This window comes from Trematomus bernacchii, unplaced genomic scaffold, assembly GCF_902827165.1.
Source record: "Trematomus bernacchii unplaced genomic scaffold, fTreBer1.1, whole genome shotgun sequence".
NCBI classification, from domain to species: Eukaryota; Metazoa; Chordata; class Actinopteri; order Perciformes; family Nototheniidae; genus Trematomus; species Trematomus bernacchii.
Genome location: NW_022987559.1, coordinates 256,104 through 274,208, shown reverse-complemented (window position 1 = coordinate 274,208; position 18,105 = coordinate 256,104). Strand labels below are relative to the sequence as shown.

Here is an 18,105-nt window from a genome sequence, read left to right as displayed (position 1 = left end):
CGCTTTCTGCTATTCTTATCGTTTTTCTCCGTTTCACACACTCATTGTGATACACACCAGTACATGCTCGTTCCTTTTGTCATTTTGAATGTTAAGGTCAGACGGTTTCTAACTAATTACCCCACATTTGAGTGCTTTGTAGGCCTACATTGTGGTGTAAGGCTAATTTAAGGTCAGGGTATTACCAGTATTTGTAATTAATCAGCATCAAACACACACACACATGATAGCAATGAGGATGCTTGGTTCCTGTTGATTATCCCAGCCACATCCTGTTGGGCTGAATATGTGCAGCTAACTTGTTACCATGTCAGTCAGAGGCAGCAGTAATATTGCAGGAAAGTGAGCAATACTTCTGGAGCAGACATAGAAAGGTCACAGCGTTAGATAGACAGCTGGTGCAGAGGGACTTTTTTATATCTTTACTTTCAAGGTGTGATGGAGTGTGCTTTTCTCACCGTTATCTTTGTGTCTTTCTTTGCGGTGTATTCCTCTTTCTCTGGCGTTCCAGGTAAGAAACTCTTTAGGTGTTTTTATAAATATGTTGCTAAACTGATCTATATTTTCCAGCTAATGTTGCTTTCCAAGTATCCAATGTATTCAAGCTAAGAAGTCAAACTCAATGATGCATCAAGTTTACCTGATGCAAGTTATGTATTTAATTACGTATTTAATCCAACCCTTTCACATGTCCATGTTTGATGTATAAGTAATTGGTCGCTGTAGTTGTTCCTTGTGTCCTACTGGCTGCAAAAAGATTCCTTTACTGAAGTGGTTTTATTGAACGTCATAGTCCTTGCTGTTTTTTTGTGGTCTGCTTTAGAATAACCAAGTGTTTTTGTTCCTTTTGTACAAAGTTCTCTATTTTTGTTATCATCCATTTGCCGCTGCTCATCTGTCCAGAGAAACAGTTAGAGGAAATGTGTGAAAAACATCCATTAAAGTTCAGCTCAGTACATTTACTTAGCATGTATGTCGAGGCACATGCCGAGGAGGTGGAGTTGCAGCAATCTTTGACTCAAGTGTACTTATCAATACTAAACCAAAATTAAATTATACCTCCTTTGAAAGCCTTGTTTTTAGTCTTACGCATCCGACCTGGAAACTTTGCAGCTAATCTTATTTGTTACAGTGTACCGTGCACCAGGTCCTTATTCAGAATTGTTATCAGAATTCTCTGAGTTTTCATCAACTTTGGTATACTTAAAACAGATAAACGCAAGTAATTATCGTAGGTGACTTTAATATTCATGTTGACGACAATAAAAATAGCCTTACTGTTGCATTATATTAGATTCTATTGGTTTCAGTCAGAGTGTAAATAAACCAACCCACTGTTATAATCACACTCTCGACCTTGTTCTGACTTATGGTATTGAAATTGAGCAACTATTAGTCATTTATTAGCTGTAAAATGAAACACAGTAACTTCCAAGTACGGTATTTTTGTTTACGGTAATAGTGTTTCAACTGTAAAATAAGTTTTACAGTTTAAACTTTAATGCTATAATTTTAAGTTACAGTATCAGTATTGTAACTGTAAAACAATTTATTATAGTATACTTCATGTCATGCTAGTAATTTACAGATTACCAGCAATTCTTGACACAATTTTAAAGCTCACCAATAACTGCAGGGAGACAGCAAACAATACATTTTAACAATGTATTCTTAATTGTTGAACGGTATCAAGACCATGTATTTTCTTGTGCTAAATGAGAAATATTTTCATCCATAAAACAATCGATATTAAAGGTGGGGTAGGTAAGTTTGAGAAACCGGCTCGAGATACACTTCTTGTTATATTCCATGGAATGCTCTTAACATCCCGATAGCAATGAATATCTTAAGTGCTTTGACAAAAAATCCATAAAAAAACGTCATCTGTGGAAGCCGTAATACTGTAAAAAGCACGACCAATCATTTTAGCCGGCCCGGCTAAAATAACTGGATGGCCTACCTGCCTGTCAGCCTTCCATCTGTGCACAAACTTATCTTGTGCCCTCATTGGTCATGTGCGCGTTCGTGTGTGTTGGAGGAGGGGCTCTATAAGGAAGTGGCAGATTTTCTCCGGTTGTGTATTTTCAAATTCTAGCGATCTCGAGCCGGTTTCTCAAACTTACCTACCCCACCTTTAATATCCAAAAACATGGAGATTGCATTTTTAAAACAGTGGCGATAACAAATCAACACAAAAAATATGAAGCCATTTCTTCTGCCAATCCATTTTAGAGACGTCCTGTAGTTGAAAAGGTGTCACGACTTCGACACAAACTGGAGAACCCAAATGCACGACCCAGAGACACAGTCTTGAATGTAACAACAATTGTCTTTTTAATGTCATTGAACAGAAAGTACTGGAATAACTGGAATAACAACAAAAAAACGCTCACAAGGAGGAAAAAAATAAGCATAACAAAAAGAGAACTTAAAGTGGACCTATCATGCTATATTTGAATAATATAGTGTAGGACCATACCTATATAAGGCATATTTATACTTTTTTTTTTCAAAATACCAAACAGATCATGCATTTTAGCCATGCCTCATTTCGCTCAATTTGACAATTTATAGCTCTGTTTTTGCAAGGGCAGATTCAGTGAGAACAGCACCATCTAGAGGCCTGACATATGTACTACAGCGTCTCCAGCGCTTTCGAACGGCAATGGCCGTGGCTGTCTCCTCCTGATTGGTGGAGTTGGCCCAATAGCCGTAGCGCCACCGTCCTGACGTCAGGACAGTGTTCAAATCTGGATCAGTTTTTATCAGATCCGTTGCAGCCCCTTTTTTAGAGATTTGGGTATGGAGGAAAATAGAGAGGGTTGTGTTTTCTGACACTTGGTGAGTTCCCTGGAACACCGGGGACACATATTCATGTATAAAAGACGTACAAAAGTGCATTTTGCATGATAGGTCCCCTTTAAGATAAACTTAAACTAACAAAACAACAAAACCTGACAAGACTGGAAACAATCCTCTCTTTGCTAAGGCCTGGCACGACCACACGTGGGAACAAACACAAACTGACACAGGACAGGGAGAGACAGGACTATTTAAACATGAGGTGAGTGGGAACAGGTGGAAACAATCAGGGGCGGGGCAGACGCTGACGATGGCGGGAAAACACACAAAGGGAGGAAGTAACAGGGCCTGAAATGAAACAGGAAATGGAAAACGAGACACGACATGAAACACGGGGACTTAACTAGAGATGAATGACTTAGACAGACCTGACATGACGTGAAATAACATGAAAACCTGACTAAACATGAAATGACAGACATAATACATAAACATAACTAACACATTTGATGAGACACAACAAAAGGCAAATACATTATCACTATTCTTAGATAATACGCAATATTTTAAAACACTTTGAATACAAACAACCAAATGCATGCAGGAATGGACCCTGTATTTATAAATACAAGTATTTATAAATGATACACTCACAAAGAGATTAGAAAGGTGCACAATAAAAGTTTAGCTTTTCTTCAGAAACATATAATGATGCAAAATGTACCTGCTAAGTTCTTTGAATATATTAAAGGTCACCTATTATACTGTTTTTAATCTCTCTGGCGTTCCAGGTAAGAAACTCTTTAGGTGTTTTTATAAATATGTTGCTAAACTGATCTACATTTTCCAGCTAATGTTGCTTTCCAAGTATCCAATGTATTCAAGCTAAGAAGTCAAACTCAATGATGCATCAAGTTTACCTGATGCAAGTTATGTATTTAATTACGTATTTAATCCAACCCTTTCACATGTCCATGTTCGATGTATGAGTCATTGGTCGCTGTAGTTGTTCCTTGTGTCCATACTGGCTGCAAAAAGATCCCTTTACTGAAGTGGTTTTATTGAAAGTCATAGTCCTTGCTGTTTTTTTGTGGTCTGCATTAGAATAACCAAGTGTTTTTGTTCCTTTTGTACAAAGTTCTCTATTTTTGTTATCATCCATTTGCCGCTGCTCATCTGTCCAGAGAAACAGTTAGAGGAAATGTGTGAAAAACATCCATTAAGGTTCAGCTCAGTACATTTACTTAATAATAATAATAATAATAATAATAATACATTTACTTAGCATGTATGTACTAAATGCACATTTGAGATACTAGTACTTTAAGTTTTACCAAGTTAAAATTGCAACTTTTCCTCCACTACATCTCAGAGGCATATTGTACTCTCTGTATAGCTCACCATCAATCTCTATCAAACTCCTTATGATATCTTTTCTTTTGTGATGAAAAAGGATAAAGTCTATCTTCATGTGTTGAGAAAAACAGGACACAATTAAATAAATACAACATATTAATATTGCTACAAATATATGATGATCTTATGGAGTATGATGCATTGCTGTAGATTTAACTACCATCAACTACACACATTATATTAAGGTGTTAACATTTGCACAATTTCCAACATCTACAGCCGTAAAATTCAACATACACATTAATGCAGGAGAAAAAAAGAATACAAAAACATCACATATGATAGCTAAACAATGACGGGGTACATTTGAAAGCCCAATCAATACTTTTAATGTATGTTCTTTGAGTACATTTTGCTGATGATACCTACTTTTGCCTGATTATGGTTTGAATGCAGGGCTTTTACTTAAAATCAAGTATGTTCACAGTGTGGCAGCGATAAATCTACTTAAAGGTGGGGTAGGTAATTTTGGAGAAACCAACTTCAGTGCGCTAGAATTTGAAAATACACAGCCGGAAAAAATCTGCCACTTCCTCACAGAGCCCCTCCTCCAACACACACGAACGCGCACATGACCAATGAGGGCACGAGATAAGTTTGTGCACAGATGGAAGGCTGACAGGCAGGTAGGCCATCCAGTTATTTTAGCCGGGCCGGCTCAGATGATTGGTCGTGCTTTTTACAGTACTACGGCTTCCACAGATGACATGTTTTTATGGATTTTTTGTCAAAGCACTTAAGATATTCATTGCTATCAGGATGTTAAGAGCATTCCATGGAATATAACAAAAAGTGTATCTCGAGCCGGTTTCTCAAACTTACCTACCCCACCTTTAAGTAAAGGGAACTAAATACTTCTTCGACCAGCAAGACCCATGTTCTTCATCACTGATATTCAAATAGCTTTAAAAGGAAGTCTCTTTTCAGCCAGTTTGGACATGAGGACCAATTACAGGAATGAGTAACTCTTGTTATGAGCATGGGAGTAAGACAGATTGGAAAACACGTCAACATTCACTCGAAAGAAAGGATGAAAATAGCCATCAGCACGTAGAGACGTTTGGTGAATAACTCCCCTGTTTCAGTGCTTCCATTCTTGTCCTCTCCCCCTCAGACTGGGAAGATGTTGTGGTGACTAGAGAGGGCATTCCTACCGTCTTAATCTGTACTGACACAACGGTGAGAGGTGCAGTGGCCATTAACTGGAAGGTGCAGCCGGTTGGTCCGGAGAAAGAATGGAAACTGGTTCTCTCAGCCAATGAAAAAAAAGAGTTTTCTGGCGGCGCCACGAAGAAATCCACGCGTCTGACTGACCCTAACTTTCAAGACTACCGGGGTTTTCTCCCTGTTCCTTCTTCCCAGATTCGAGGACAGGGGTCTCTACTCATGCATGTTGAAGCAAAAAGAGAGGAAACTGAAGGAAAAGATCATCCTCTTAGCCATCCTTGAAGGTAGAAGAACACCAACTGTGCCCTCTATCAATGATATACACAGTCACACAGGGCTTTACAGAACAAAAGGAACATTATACGCGATCAAGCAATAGATGGAATAGACAGTCTGTAAATAAACAGGCTTGATAATAGTAAAATAGGGATGAAAACTATCCATCATAAACAGTAGTTACACTGAGATAAACTGAAATCAAATGTACTGTTTACTCTAATCATACACTTACTGCAAAGGTTATTGATAACATATTCATTTGCACAAGTTTTTATAAATTATACACTCACAAAGAGATTAGAAAGGTGCACAATACAAGTTTAGTTTTTCTTCAGAAACATATAATGATGCAAAATGTACCTGCTAAGTTCTTTGAATATATTAAAGGTCCCCTATTATACTGTTTTTAATCAATATATTATAGGTCTCAGATATATATACAGAACATGTCTCTGATTGGCTGAAATACCAAACAGATCATTGCAGCATCCCATAATCCCCTCTGTTTCAGCCCTGTTTCAAAAGTGCTGATTCTCTGTCTGTTACTTTAGATGAAAATAAGGAGCCCCTCCCCACGCCTCTCTGAGAGATATTTGGTTAAGAAGAACACATTAGCCGCGTTCACACCGGAGTACTTTTCACCGTACTTTTCGCGTTTAGTTCCGTTAGTACCCCTTATGTCGCGTTCACACCAAAAAGAGAACTTCATCTCGGGAACTTTTACCCCCATTTTTAGTGCCTGCTGAGAGATGGTACTTTCCTGGGGGGAAAAAGTGCCCCAGTTCTGATTGGCTGGGCGAATTGCAAACCACGCCCCGTACAACTCTGAAATGTTTTGTAGAGTCGCCATTTTATTTTCCTCGCATTAGCATTATTGCATTAGCATTCGCCCAGCGCACAAACGCAGAGAGACTAATTTATGGCAACACAAAATAAAACATGGGAGCGGTGGAGATGAGGAGGTGTCGGCGTTCTGGCGATTTACTCGGAAGGCTTCAGTAGAAGCTGCTGGGAGTCCCAGGTGGGGGGGGGGGGGGGGTTACCTTGGTTGGTGATTGGCTAATGGTTACACAAGCCAAAAAATCGTTATGACATCATAAAGTGGCCAAAATCTGATCAGCTCATTTTCAGACAGGTTTTTATATAAATGGATCAGGACAAAAAGAGAGAGAATCTTTGTTCCTGAAACTTTCAGAGTCTCTTTACACAGAGGGGACACATGTTGATGTATAAAAGACATGATAAAGTGGATTTTGCATAATAGGTAACCTTTAAAACTTTTGTATTGCAACATTTATACACCTCTCCCACCCCTCAATGTCTTTTTCCTCCCTCATCCCCAGTCACGGTTGTCCCCCCTCCACCCGTTCCTCACCGAAGCCCCCTGAGGCTGACTGCAAGTGTTTCCCCTGACTATGCCGTCACCCAGATCACCTGGACAGCACCCAGCGGCAACATTATGAAGAGCGAGAAAAAGCCCAAATCAACCGTATTGGCCAAACTTCCACAGGTGGAGAACGATGACACCGGGGCCTACGTCTGCACGGTTTACCCATGGGGCAACAGCAGCAACTCTCTCCTCGCCTTCAGTGTGAACGTGACTCTAGATGGTGAGGCGTATTCATGAGAGAGAGATAAAAGGATAAACATTGAGGAACTGAATACATATTCTGTTGCTTTTGTTGATGGTATGAGTGGGCATCAGTGCTAGAAAACCGAGCAGCAGCATTATTTATTTAGGCATCGTGTTGCTACAGTTCTTCAAAGTATTTACTCATATGGAACAGTTTTGAGATCCAAAAGCCCACTGTAGATCTTCAATGAAATTCAACCAGTCCTGTGAATATTATAGTTGCTACTTCCATGTATTATTCATTATTTGCTTTTTTTGCCTTCCCCCCGCCCTGTTCTCCTTCTCTCCACAGATGACAAAGTGTCCTCATTGCATATAACACATGGTGAGTGACTTTGTAACACAAGCAGTCTGAAAGTCCTGTGTCAGCAGCTTGCTAATCAGGCGGCGCAGAATGCAACTGAAGAAGTAACTCTCAGCATTTATGAACATAATCCCTATTGTTGTGGGAAAATCTCCATTTCCCTACTCTCTTACTATTCTGTTTACTCTCTCTGTCTTCACCTCACTCTTCAATCACCCTAGTTTTATTCTGAATTCCCTGTCTATATGCTCTGTTATGTCTTTAGATCGGTCTCTACTCCTTCTTCTATCTAATCCTGAGTCAGTCATTTCAATAGTTGCAACAACATTCACCCCTTACTTAAAACTTGTCTTTTGTGACTGCATTGCATTGTGGATAATTGAAGCTATTCAATTTTGTATTTGTATTTGCTCTGGGTTGCTCTGATCATTTAAAGAGTCTCTATTGTGCTTTTTAGGGTTTTCTCTTGCCTGTAGTGTGATAGGTTTCTGTGCATGTCAAATGTGTAAATGCTCTGCAAAGGCTAAACTCCCAAAGTTTCCTCCAGAGGGAGTTTCTCTCCCACGCCCCCCCCTTTTCTGAAACACATTGGACTCCTATGTTTACTTCAGTAACAGTAACATATTGACATCCCTCTGTAACACTCATGCTTCTATTGGCTATCTCCAACACAATTTACATGATAGGCTAAGGGGTGGGACATCTCCAAGCAGTTGACCAATCACAACAGAGCCTGCCAGCTAACCAATGAGAGCAGACAGGGCTCTGGTTTCAGACAGAGGGTGAAAAGAGGTGCTGCAGCACAGGCAGTATGAGAGAAATAAAGAGCTTTTTGAACATTAAAGCATGGAGACTTGTCCCAGAAAATACAATTATTAACCTGAGAAAGAGCATAATGTGTCCTCTTTAATATCAGTCTGAAACAGTCAACAAGGGAATAAGGAAATAGATTAATAACAAGTATTTGGTGTAGGCGTGTGGCGTAGTGGGTTGTCCGTAGGTGTTCGGATCAGGGGGTCACAGGTTCAAACCCCACTGCAGTCAGCATGTCGTTGTGTCCCTGAGACACTTCACCCCAAATTGCTCCTGTGGGGATTGCCCACAGTATATTGAGTCGCTTTGGATAAAAGTGTCTACAAGTAACATGTAATGTAATATTTAGTTTTCCTTCTCCTTCCTTCTTGCCAGCAGAGACAGAGATCTCCACCGCCACTAAGGCCAACACACCCGTCCCCCTGACCTGCCCTGATGTGAAGGGGGATTATGTCAGGCTCTACTGGCTACGTGCAGACGCCAAGAAGCACAATGAAATTCAGCTGGTGTACACGTACGACCGATGGAGGGGTTCCACCGTTAATAACAAAAGCCCAATGCTGGAGCTGGCCGGCCCGCCCTACAACGCAGAGGCCGGGAGCTTCTCCTTCATTCTCACCCCTGGTTACAAAGATGGTGGCCTCTACATCTGTGAAGTGTTCTGCGATGAAGACGCCTTCAGCAAAAGGACAAGGCTCAGCGTGCTCAAAGGTATGGATCAGGGTCAGGAGAGGATGGAGAAAGGCAAGGAGGAGGAGGGTGGTCAGGAGGAGTAAAACAAAAAGGGTTGGCATGGATTTTGGTGGTGTGACTTTTATAAGCTTTGGGTATTTGTATGTATAGCATGGTTATTTGTGGATGCTGTTATGCACAGCAGCTGTTATGAAAGGTTAAACAGGTGGATGACAAATAAAAGGAAAACACAACAACATGCTGTGCTATTAGGAGCCACCGAAAGAGCTGTTATGCTCCGAGGGGGATTGAACATCATATTTAAACATTTCCCCTCATATGTTGTTTGGATCATGAAATAATGTGTTGGTTTGATACATTCAACAGCCTTAACACATGACTCACAGCATTATTACTCATCAAATCATTCAGTCATCCTTATGATTTGTCCCTCATCTGCAGTATCTATAAAATAATACTTTGACATTTGGTGGAATATGTACATTTTCTTTGCAGAGATTTCGAGAAGCAGACCAATACCGTTTTTATGTCTTTGCTTTAAAAATAGAGCTTTTAAAGGGGCCCTAGTATGCTTTTTGTGGTTCTCATTTCCTGTGTGCTGTATGAAACCTGAACAAGAGCGTAATAATAAGGCCTCTTTAAAGGTAGGGTAGGTAAGTTTGAGAAACCGGCTCGAGATCGCTAGAATTTGAAAATACACAACCGGAGAAAATCTGCCACTTCCTTACAGAGCCCCTCCTCCAACACACACGAACGCGCACATGACCAATGAGGGCACGAGATAAGTTTGTGCACAGATGGAAGGCTGACAGGCAGGTAGGCCATCCAGTTATTTTAGCCGGGCCGGCTCAGATGATTGGTCGTGCTTTTTACTACGGCTTCCACAGATGACATTTTTTTATGGATTTTTTGTCAAAGCACTTAAGATATTCATTGCTATCGGGATGTTAAGAGCATTCCATGGAATATAACAAGAAGTGTATCTCAAGCCGGTTTCTCAAACTTACCTACCCCACCTTTAACCAGGAGGCAATTAGCTTAGCTTAGCATAAGATGTGAGTGCTATTTGATAATCACCACACACAAACTGGCTGTTATAGAGAGGCAGACACATAATATTGTTTAATCATAAGGATAGTAGGCTATATAGCTTTTAAGGCAGTCTGTTCCAGAAAGCAATCATAGAGGTGGACTCTGTTGTTAACATAAAAAAAAGAAAAGAATAATTGTTGCAAAAATGGAAACAAAGCAGAAGAAAGAGTGTGAAGCTCAAGCCGTGGCACCCCGCTCACCTTAACACAGCGGGTTAATCAGAAATTCTCGGTTTCTGAAAGGTGCAGAAATGGCGGGCGCTGTCTCTCCGCTGGTTGCCTAGCAACCTCACTGTAACAACAAGACTCTGGCAACCGTACCCTCCTGTTACAGCACATAACTCCTCTTTAAACCACGACTTGCTGTTTTTGCATTTCTGTTTGTGTGTGGATTAAACAAATGAGACATAATAAGTGAGCTTTAGGCATTTTCACATTCAGCCGCGCCAGGCCTGTTTCCCTTAGCTCTCATTCTCCATGCTAAGCTAAGCTAAGCACCGTCTGGCTCCAGATCCAAAGTTTGTGCACATGCAGAAATGAGAGTAAATGTCAAATAACTCCTTTATTCTGATTGGTTTAAAAGAAGGCTAAATATGCTACACAGTGAATCTAACACTTCCCTGCAGCCAAATAACCCAGGTTTCTAGAAGCATTAATCTTATGTCTTTAAGCCAGATACTCAATTACTCCCAACCCTCAATGCCTTTTTTTCACAGATCGTGCAATGTTGAATAAGTGCTCAAATTTCCCAGAGCCATTGGTAAAATGTCACATCACTAAACGAATGGCCGACATTAGCAATACTGCTCATGAAAATGAACATTTGCTCTATTCATACATTTAAATAGGAAAAATATGAGCAGAACACCTGTGGATTTTTACGAGAGGGCCTTGGGGAGGTTTCAACCTTTGCAGAAACACACAGAATACATCTGCACCAACACACACACACTCATACACTCACACACACAATGCCCTGTCATGGCGGCCTTGGAAGACTTTACTAATCACAGTCCCACTGGCATCCATCACAGCCGCCCAGACATGACCAGCTGATCAGTCACTGTCAGTCACCCTGCCTCACAAACGTGCATCCCTCAAACACACACACACACACACACACACACACACACACACACACACACACACACACACACACACACACACACACACACACACACACACACACACACACACACACACACACATCCACCCACACACCAATCATGTGACGCATATATTTTTACCCCACCTCATTATAAGTATCATTATGTATGATTATACCTGCTGCCCTCCCACCAAGGCTGCATGTGGCCCACGCTGATCACGCTAATCAAGGTTGAAATGTCTGTGTTTTTGTGCGTGTGTGTGGGGGGGGTCTGTGGATTTTGATTACACCCAGATGGATCCTCATTTCAGTTTGATGAGACACTAAGCATCAGTCACAGTCAACCAATGCATTAGCAGCAAATCACTTTAATGAATATATATTATTTTGACCCCTCTCTGAATTGTTCTTTGTTTTTAATATCACTTTCCCTTTACGCCATTACTCTCGATCTGTCCTTGGCCTTTTCTATATTCACACACTACCCTTTAACTCACTTTCTCATTCTGCCTCGCTCTTTTCGTGTCCGTTTCAACCCTCTGTAAAAAAAAACGTTTACCTGTTTCCTCCTACCCTCATCTTCTCTCTCTGATCTGCACAGTTACAACCAGCCTCTCCTCCTCAAAGCTGGAATTGGGGTGCCTGTACTCAGAGAGATCCCAGGTTATAAGTGCAGTTTGGAAACACCAGAAGAATAGTCGCCGGCTGAAGATGTCGAGCAAACAACCTGGCAGCATCTCCACCTATCTGCCCTTACCCATCACTTCTGACACAGCTGGGAACTACACCTGCACCATACAGCTGGAAAAAGGGCAGACCGTCAGTGCAACTCAAGCTGTCAACCTACCTAATGAAGACACGAAAGATGGTATGGTATCATAAAGACTGGTCTGTTTTCTGATTTTCTTAATCAACACTTTATTATTTGAGTAGCACAGGAGTCCTGGCAGACCTCCTGTCAACTCAGTGGAGATAATGAACCATGAGTGTGGAAGATTCTCCGACATGTGCTCCGTGAAGCGTTCCGCGGAGCATTCATGCTTACCTCAGGTCAATTTATTTGCCAGAAAGCTCACGGTTTGCGGAGAAAAAAAAGGCTCCTGACAGATGCCATATGTTATGCTTCCTTAATATAGTTAAAAAGATCAAAGGTCAAGACTTCTGCGGAGTTATGATTTGCAGATAATATCAAGGGGGAATAACTCAGTCCATTTACGTTGCCATTTTTCATAACCACAATTTTAATACTCTGCTCAGCCTTCTATAAAATATAAAACTTCTCATCACACTCACCAATCTGATATGTGAATATAAGAAGACAGGACCTCAGGACATCTCTCCCCACAAAAGCTAAATTATTCAGGCTTATTGTATTGGTGGCTGTGGGGAAGCACAGTGGGATGTGACAGTTGAGAGCAGAGGAGAGTTCACTCCCCGTACCCCGATACATCACTTGGGTTGAGAGAGGCCCAGAGCTCATCATGATGCACGCTGATGGCACGGCTATAAGAGTAATGGAAATGGAAGAAAGAGAGAGATGGTGATAAAGATAGGGAGAGCAAAAGAACGAGCAAGGGTTCGCCTGATTGAACAGTCTCACTCACAAAAGTAATAAATAGTGTTGCATTTGTCTGATTTAAATTAAAGAATTTAGAGACTGAGTTCATACAATGTGAGTGTTGGGTGAACTACATTTATCAGTTGAAATATAAGGTGGCCAACAGGTGCAGACTTGTTACAACAGCCCAAAAAACTTCCATTAGGAGAAACAGTGATGCACACAGCTGGGACCGGAGAGCTCGTGACGAACAGGGATTATAAAGTTGTCACTGGTAACGTACCTAAAATGTAATTTTGATTGGCTTATTTTAACAATGTGATCGCATGTGCAGTTTCTACTAATGGAAGTGTTTTGGGCCGTTGTAGTGTGTTTGCACCTTTGGACACCGTAGCAACTTGATTTGACACTTTGGCAATATCTCCCATTACATTAACCCTCCTATTGTCTTCGTTTTCCCCCTTACTTTGGTGTTTGCGGTCAAATTTGACCGGTCCTGTTTGAACTGCTATTACATTAACACAAAAAACATTAATCATCACCAAATTTCATTTAACACCCTTTCAAACTGTACATATTGTATCAGACTACTGGTATACATGAACAACTGTAGTAAATATACAAAGAATAGACACTGAACATGTATTGCGTGTGCCAGGTGTGATCCATGTGGGGGGATGGGCACATAAGAGCGGGAAATGTGTCAAATTGTGCTGTGTGTGTGTGTGTGTGTGTGTGTGTGTGTGTGTGTGTGTGTGTGTGTGTGTGTGTGTGTGTGTGTGTGTGTGTGTGTGTGTGTGTGTGTGTGTGTGTGTATGTGTGCCAGGTGTGATTCACATGGGGGGATTGGGCACATAAGGGGGGGGGAACACATCTAGAGTATGTGTGTGGGTGTGTGTGTGTGTGGGTGTGTGTGGGTGTTTTATCTGATCCGGATGGTTACTAATTCCTTTTCTTTATGGCGGTCATTTTTGACCAGGGAACACCATGGGTGTTACAAAGTTGACTAAATCATCCAAAATGCAATGAAAGTGGTGATCAGCAATTGTATATGTTCAAATGTCTACTGTGAAGGATATCATAAAGCCTTAATGCAATCGAATGTAAAACAAAAAAGTTATGATTGATGAAAGTAGTAAATCGGTCAGATTTGACCCGAAGACAACAGGAGGGTTAAGGCAAATGAGTTATCTTGAATTGAAAAAAAAGAGTCAGGTTGTACAGATTCTGCATTTGTGCCAGATAAAAGTTATTGGTTTATAAAAAACAGTTTGACAAAAGGAAAGACAATTACAGGTCTACAGTATAAATAGTTGTTCTGGGTAACAATGAGGACAATGTGATTTTGCACAGGGTTGAAACAAAAATGAACTGGAATACTTTTTTTTTGTCCAACTGGAAATAACTAATAAAGAAGTGATATATGAATGTAATTTTGGGATATTTGATGTGCTGTAAGCTAGTGCCGGTTGTAGATGAAGAAAAAGAAATTGGGCATAATAGAATTCCTTTTACTGGTGGCACAGTTCAGAGAATGCAGAAATGAAGCAATCATTGTGCTCTGCAGCACATCAAATACTTCAAATGTCAGGATGTTCTGCAATCATTTGCTATCCCGAGTTGGTCCATCATTTGCAAAGCATTCAAGCAGTTCTTTGGTCTGCCTTCTATCAGCCACCCTCCTCTACAATCGCTCTGAAGTCATTCCCCCCCTCCCTCATTTGAGATGAAATAGACGACACAGGGAGGAAGTGCCAATAAAGGAACGGAAAAGGTGAAATAGAGGATGATGAGGTGGGGAGCGAGAAAGAAGAGTTGTGTTAGAGGGAAACTGGGAGCATTTATGCCTCGCTTCGCTGCACTCAATTACCATAATTCATACGTTAAAGTTGGCATGGAGAACAGTGCGGGTCAGTCTCGGGGTCAGCACTCTCCACAGTGTACCATTAGCAACCTCTACATACACTCACCAATCAATTACACCTCACACAGCATATAATGATTGATCATGTCAAAGATGGATAAAAGCTGTGACACCAGGATTAAGCTGGGCCACCTTGTCAACATTTGATAAGATGTCTGAGTTTCTTCTGCCAGGTTTCTGTCAATTAAATACCTCAGATAGAAAAATATAAATTGTTTGGAAGAGATGGTGATTCATTAGTAGTCTGTAGTTCCTTAGAAGCAGGTCTGTTTATGAGAGTCCAAAGATGTCTGACGGATCAGATTGCTTTGTGCTCCATGAACAGTGAGCAGGCAGCGACAGAACACATGTTCAGGTACACTAACTGACAGCGGTCTCAGTGGAAATGAACACCTCCTGCTTCTCCTGTTGCCCTGTGGCTGCTTTGACAGTGATGTCATCCTCATTATGCAAACAATACCTGACAACTTCCAATGCACGTGTGAGCTCTTCTAACACAATTTGACTGGTGCTTCAGTGAGCAAATGTAATGTTTATCATAATCATGCACACGCCTTCTATCCATCTGTTTACCAATGCTGCATTGATATGGTTAAGCAGGGTTTAGCTGCTATTTACATTGTTTGTCAGTGTGCCTGGAGGCAGTTTGTTGCTAGCATCAGGTGTCAAGAGAGTGTGCACGAAAAACCTTCTCCTGACTTTGCCTCCATAGATAGCTACTTACATGATAATAAGTGCTTAGAATAGGAAATAGGATTTGCCAAAAACTCAAAATCAAACTGCTCTGTATGGAAGTGGCATTTGCTTAGATTTCGTGTAATGATCCGACAGCATCTGCTCTATTTGATGCTGGCGCTTTTATTCTTCTCGTCCACATCTCAAATTGACAGTTTACTGTCCAGACTAGACAGATCAATGTCTACTCAGCTGTCGTACAGACTTATTCAGTGTGTCTGACAGAGCCTGGATATCCTCGCCTCCTACCACCGCAACCATTGCCTGTTACTGGCAGCAGTATGATGCAAATACATGTAACATGTTTAGGAAATCTTAGATTCCAAATCCATAGCTTGCAGTGTCCATGCAACACACACACACACACACACACACACACACACACACACACACACACACACACACACACACACACACACACACACACACACACACACACACACACACACACACACACACACACACACACACACACACAATTATAGCTCTACAAGTTTTACATTATCACTGTTCTTGGAAACATTCATGGCTTTTTTCATCCTCACACTTTTCTCTCTTTCTTTAGTGAGTGTCAGTGTGCCCACCCCCTCCCTGCCACCTTCTCTTTCTGCTTTATTACTCCTGGTGCCCCTGGTTGCTGCGGCTGTCGGTGTGTTGCTATGGAGACAGAAACACATTTCTGATCGCGGTAAGTCTTCCGGCGTTTTCTTTTTTTTTTTCTTCTTTTTTTTGACAGCTTTCCGTGTTCCGTCCATCTCTGGCCCCTGTCGGCTGCCACTGAGTGATGTGGGCCGTGACATCCTCTGGGGTTGTTGTAATGAATCTGCCCCCACGTCTCCCCTCCATGTACCTGAGTGTGTGTGTGTGTGTGTGTGTGTGTGTGTGTGTGTGTGTGTGTGTGTGTGTGTGTGTGTGTGTGTGTGTGTGTGTGGTGTGTGTGTGTGTGTGTGTGTGTGTGTGTGTGTGTGTGTGTGTGTGTGTGTGTGTGTGTGTGTGTGTGTGTGTGTGTGTGTGTGTGCGCGTGCGTGTGTGTGTGACAGAGACTGTAATGGCAACTATCTATCTGCTGTACTCAGGTATTGAGCAGTCTTTGTCTGTCATCTCGCGCGAAACAGAGAACATCTATGAGAATCCTGAGGATATCAGACAGGTGATGAATTCAGACATTTTTAGCAACTAAATATCCTCCGTTGGATGTCAGCCTCATTTTGAGCTCATCTTCCCCCGTCTCCCCCCTGCTGGTATTAATCACTATTTCTCTTCCATTTGTGTTACTCTCACGCTCCCTTTTACCATCTACATTGTATTCTTTAATGTTGTACTTTCCCTCCTCTGTTACTGTTACCCCTCTGATTTTCATTATCCCCCCTCTCTGTCACTTGTTGTTCATTAAACCTGTTTTCTTTTCTCTCTTACCTTCCCAACAGGCTCCTCCCCAGGGCTCAGTCTACATGGTGAGTTATTGTGTTTTCCCTTGCGCACACACACACATACTGAGGCGTGTTGCATATGTGTGTTTGTGAGAAGTTATTACACACACATCCACCAATGCATACAGACTCACTCTCTCTTCCTCCCTAAGCTGTCAGCAGATATGTCTTCCCTCACACTCTCAGTCTCTTCTCCAATCTGTCAGCCCTCTCAGATAAACCCAATGCCTATCAACTGTCACCTTTACATTAGTGGTATTAACAAATCAATCTCATTACACGGGGTACACAGGGACATAAATCTGGCCTCACTACACTGAGTCTCTCTCTTTATCCTCCTCCTCACTGTCCCCACTCTCCCTGTCCCCCCTTTTCTGCTTTATGCCAGGATTTGAAGCCAAGAGGAGAGGATGATGTCTATAAGGAACTGGAGTGGTAAGCAAAAAAGCCTTGCATCACCTGTTTGCGCTTTTGTATGTTGAACTGTATAATGTGTTCATGTGTGTGTGCACTGTCACTCACATTCCTCTCACACTCACCAATCACACTGGCCTGAACATCACTCTGACACTGTGGCATAATATCACGCCATGTGCTGACAGGCAGCGCTCCTTCGCCCCTGTGTTGTTGTTGTTGTTGCGTGGGCTGTTTGTGTTTGTGTTTAAGGAAGAATAAAAGAGACTGGGGGACGGGAGATTTGTTGTGTGAGTTTGTCTTTGTGCTCTGTTTTTCAGATACTAACAGTGTCAGAGCTGATCACCTACCCACATCTCATCCTCATCCAGCTGTCACATCCACTCAGTTCCCAGCTGCAGCAGAAGGCCTTTATAAACAAAAGTAACAACTGAATGTCAGAGTTGGAATTGGAAGACAAACTTTAAAGCTTCAGGGAAATGTGTGTTTTTTTCTTTATTATTCTAAGCTATTTCTCTTCAGAAGAACTTTTTTACTGATTTGCTTTGGGTGTACATAGAGTAGAAGGGGGAAGATTTTCATATAAGGCTATGAAATGTTTCCCAAATGTGTGGGAATTATTTACTATTGCTACTTATTTCATACAAAAATTGTACTGTAAGCCATTGTTCTCCTTTGTATATCTGTATGTAAGAATAGATGCTTCTAAATAAAAATGTCTGCAATGTTGCTTGTCTC

At 41.4% G+C, this 18,105-nt stretch overlaps 1 protein-coding gene across 1 annotated transcript; it reads left to right on the top strand.

The window, feature by feature from the left end:
• The first annotated feature begins 332 nt into the window (after positions 1-332).
• Positions 333-18,096, top strand: g6fl (g6f-like). Its single transcript, XM_034123986.1, is given in 12 exon segments — positions 333-511; positions 5,333-5,547; positions 5,549-5,669; positions 7,008-7,274; positions 7,590-7,622; positions 8,793-9,125; positions 11,908-12,174; positions 16,089-16,211; positions 16,600-16,673; positions 16,951-16,977; positions 17,342-17,388; positions 17,688-18,096. Coding segments are annotated over 12 exon segments (1,581 nt in total). The 5' UTR covers positions 333-438; the 3' UTR covers positions 17,689-18,096.
• The last annotated feature ends 9 nt before the right edge of the window (positions 18,097-18,105 follow it).